General features: G+C 46.7%; 1 protein-coding gene across 2 annotated transcripts; it reads right to left on the bottom strand.

Annotated features, from left to right (window-relative positions):
* Positions 1-841: 841 nt before the first annotated feature.
* PIGC (phosphatidylinositol glycan anchor biosynthesis class C) lies at positions 842-3,389 on the bottom strand. 2 transcript variants are annotated; one of them, XM_005902414.3, is made up of 2 exons: positions 3,251-3,389; positions 842-2,237 (listed from the first exon to the last, which is right to left on the bottom strand). In XM_005902414.3, the coding sequence occupies exon 2, from the start codon at positions 2,017-2,019 to the stop codon at positions 1,126-1,128; it is 894 nt and encodes a 297-aa protein (XP_005902476.1). In that variant the 5' UTR covers positions 2,020-2,237; positions 3,251-3,389; the 3' UTR covers positions 842-1,125. The 2 variants fall into 2 exon arrangements, with proteins under 2 accessions (XP_005902476.1, XP_014335816.1); XM_014480330.2 differs by lacking the exon at positions 3,251-3,389 and adding an exon at positions 3,028-3,233.
* Positions 3,390-4,037: the final 648 nt, after the last annotated feature.

Below are 4,037 nucleotides of genomic sequence, written 5' to 3'. Positions count from 1 at the left end.
CAACACGATGCAGTTGCTATGTGAGTTCCCTCAAGTTGATCATCAGAAACCCATTCAGATAAGGAAAATATATTAAGACATTAAAAAAATTTTTTTTTTACTTGATGTTTGGCAGAAACCAACACAATATTGTAAAGCAATTATCAAAAGTAAATTTAAAAACAATTTATACAACTCTTATTACATTCCACCACTATCCCCTATCTTGTTTCTGATGTGGACTATATAACAATCATGAGCCAATTCTGGTCAGTCAAGGCATGCAGAGTAGTGGTTACCTTGTTTGGACAGGGTATGCTCTCCCAGTTTTCCAGCTGCCATTAGTCACATGAAGCATGCCAGCTCCACTTGCTCAGCCCAGGTATTGCTGACCTGGGCTAAAGGCCTTTGCCACTTTGTCTCCCAAACCATTTTTTTGCTTGCTGAAATCCCAACCTACCCTCCAGGACTAAAGCTCAAGTGCTGTCTCCTCTAAAAAATATTTCATTACTCCAGCTCTCTTTGCCCTCCAGCCTCTTTGAATTCCCCCAACATTCTGCTTGTGTATTATGATACATCATACTCCCCTTGAAGTTAGTTAGTGGCATACAGGCTTCATTAAGAACTAAGTGGAAATTCTGAGTCAAGGTTAAGTGATCAATTCTGTGATCTTTGGCAACAAAACTGGACATATTATCCAGGGTTCTAGCATTTGAGCTGTAGATAAATAACAGAGCCTGCATTTGGTATACTGAGAAAGGTCGAGAGAAGTGACTTTACATGCACACACATACACAAATTCTCACTCTCCATGTCCCTACTGTATGCCTTCTGCTTACAGAAAAATCATGAGACAGCTTGATGTGTTGTTATTTTTTTAATAAATAGAAACCACACCACTTCATTTGTTACAGAGAAGAATTAGAGGCAATAATTCGAGGGCCCCACAAAGCTTTTTCATCTATACGATAACAGAAAGGATAATCACCTTCACCACCCAAGCCTTTTGTTAACATTTTCTTTTGATCTCTGATCTCCCACCCACATCAGCGTGCCACTTCCAGAATGAACTCTGCCTTCAAATCTTCTACTAGTTGGAAGGCTGATCTATCAGCTTGTCTTAGTAACAGAATGGAGGTCCCCAACTCAACTGAGGAACCGGGACAAATCTTCTTTGATTTCAGCCTCATCCCAAGGCCCATGAATGTTTTCTTTAAAAAGCTGCAGGCGAATGAGGTAGAAAGGACAGAGACATGAGATGGAAATCAGCAGAAGGGCAAAGAGTATGGCTCCCACAGCACTGATGGACAGCAGGCCTCCTAAGGCTGAGAATGCAAAGAGCAGCGTGACCCCCACATAGCTGCGAGGTGTACATGCCTTCAGTTTCTTCTGTAACATGGGCCACAGGGCAAAAATCTGGATGGCAAACGTCACCATGATGAAGGCATGGAGGGATCGGGGCAGGCGGGAGGCAAGGCAGACAGAAGCAAAGATGGCCATGTTCAAGGACAGTGTGCTGGATACAATGGCAGCATTGGCACCATAGTCAAAGAAGATGAGGTGACCTAACAGCATGAAGACTGCCATGGCATAGATGGTGTCAGTGCTGACAGACTCTGTCAGGGTCTTCAGCACCGGCGAAAAGCCATAGGTGAAAGTAATGAAGACTAGGGCACTCTTCAAGTCAGCCCACCGGGTCCGCCCACTCTTCTTCCGTCCTTCACCTCCATCAATGAAATCAAACAAAACATAGCCAATCAGTGAAGAAGCCAGGCCAGTCCCAAAAAGCCACTGAGGGGCCAGAAGACCCTCATCCATATACCACCAGATAACCACAAAGACACAGACACTGCACAGCTGCTGTATCACCACACTGGACTCAAACACCACAGCCCAATATTGGTATTTCCGGGCATAGATGTTTTTCCGGAGCTCTTCAAGGAACCTCCGATCCACGTAGTTATCAGGAAAGGGCTGTCGCTCATACAAGACCTTCTGCCACCTGACCTCTTTGGTGTTAGCTACAGGCTGGGCACACATTATCCTTTCGCTCAAACTCAGGCGACTTCAATCTCCCTTGCAGAAGTCCATGTGGTTCTCGTTCTTTATAAAGTTTTGAAGTAAGACTTCTCTGGAAATTCCATGCTGAGTTGTGGTTTATATTGTATTGACCTTCCCTTGCTTTCAAAGGCAGCGACCCAGGCTAGGCCTACAGTAGATGAGTTTGTTCTCTGAGGCAGGACAATGCAGCTAAGTTCCTACAAAAAGAGAGACTATGAATCTATGAAAGGTCAAGGGTAGGACTTAGCTAAAATCATATCAACTTGGTTCGTTAGAAGCCTGAACAAAATATACGTGGTAACCATCTTATACTATAGATGTGAAAACTTCATTTCAGATTTTACAGTGTAATTCTTTTTCAGCTGTTGCTTATCCAGTGCCTACTATGTCCTGAGCCTTTGAAGCTTCTTTCATTTAATCTCCACAACCTTGCAAGTTAGTGTCAGTCCCACTGTATCTAGTAAAACAGCTGAGATTAAAACAGTGGTAAATAGTGGAGCCAGATTCAAACCAAAGTTCGGCCCAAAAGCCTGTACCTCTAAACCAGTTCTTAACTCAGGGGTTCACACACCCCTGAGGTCTATCGATGATCTCCAAGACCATTCAAAACCCTCCCTGTTAATGCATATTTGTTGCTGTGATTTATGCAAATTTCTAGGACTGGAATCCAAGTTTTTATTGGGTTCTCAAAGGCATCTGTTACTTAAAAAAAGTAGAAAAGAAGAAAGTTACCGGTCTATAAGGAAAGGTAAACCTCACAATACGGAAAGATACGAGCTCTATGGTTTGTTTAACCAAAAGCAAAGATTCAAGATTCTTAATCCCTTAATTGAGCTTAACATCCTTTAAAGAGCTATCATCCTACTCATTAACGGCGAAACTCCGGAGGATCGAAGATAATGATCCCCTTTCCACAAAGGGAAAACTAAGAGTCAAAAATACCAAGGTCATCCAGCAAGACTGAGAAGAAAATTCTTATTGCCCGACCTTATTTCTTCCAAGGAAACCACGGTAGGGTCCGAGGCGCCGAAAAGGGCAACGTCCACCCAAAGGGTGGGGGACAGGGCCGGGTGGGGTGTCCCCGGGGGCGCCCCACTCCCCCTCCTGGGCCTCCCCCGCCCGCCGCCGCCGCCGCCGCCCTTCACCCGCATCGGGCCTGCGGGAGATGGCGGAGGAGGCCCGGAAACACTGACTCCCAATCGGAACCCACCTGCCCGCGAGTTCCTAGGGGTGCGCGGCCGGGGAAGGGCGGCCGCCCGCCTCCTTCCCCATCCGGGGCGCCGGGGTCGTGTCGATGGCTGAGCACTTCCGGGGCCGCCACAACCTCCGCGGCTAGAGCGCCCTTCCTCAGCCGGTGAGGCCGCGATGTCGCTGCTGCCTCCTCCTGGCCACTTAAGAGGAACTTCCAGTTCCTCTCCCAGGAGGAATGCTCTGAGCCAGGAAAGCTGATCTTCAACAGCGAGACCCGGAATGTGGCATCGGAAGGGCAAGGGAGAGAAGCCAGGCTGGAAGAAGAAAGGTTATAAGGGCGACTTGATTGAGCTCCTGTTGTGAAGTCAAGCCCTCAGCTAGGGACATCCCATGCATCCGTGCATCCACTGGACACATACTCAATAAATATCTACAGGTATCATGCACTGTTTCAGGTGCTAGTGATACAGCAGTGAACAGAAGAGACAAGAATTCCTCCCCTCACAGAGATTTCTGTCTTGTGCATTGACCTGTAAAGAAACGACGTCCTCCTCCTTTCATGGAAGACAAAACTGAGGCTCAGAGAGGTTGTGATTTGTCCAAGGCCACACACTTGGAAAGTGGATTAACCTAGATTAACATCCAATTGTCTACCGCTTGGAGGTGCAGTATTTTCCTCTGCCTCCTGGAAGGGGTGAGGGTGGACGGCCCTGTGACTGAAAACAGCCAGACACTTGGAATGGGAGGCTGCTAACATTCACCTGAGGTTGTGGAAATATAAGAGGACGCATAAACAGATGGGAGTA

This window comes from Bos mutus, chromosome 16, assembly GCF_027580195.1.
Source record: "Bos mutus isolate GX-2022 chromosome 16, NWIPB_WYAK_1.1, whole genome shotgun sequence".
NCBI lineage: Eukaryota > Metazoa > Chordata > Mammalia > Artiodactyla > Bovidae > Bos > Bos mutus.
This window is presented reverse-complemented; position numbering and strand designations above follow the sequence as displayed.

Bases quoted from the DNA above. Each gene is read 5' to 3' on its own strand.
- PIGC (XM_005902414.3), bottom strand. From the start codon at position 2,019: ATGTGTGCCCAGCCTGTAGCTAACACCAAAGAGGTCAGGTGGCAGAAG.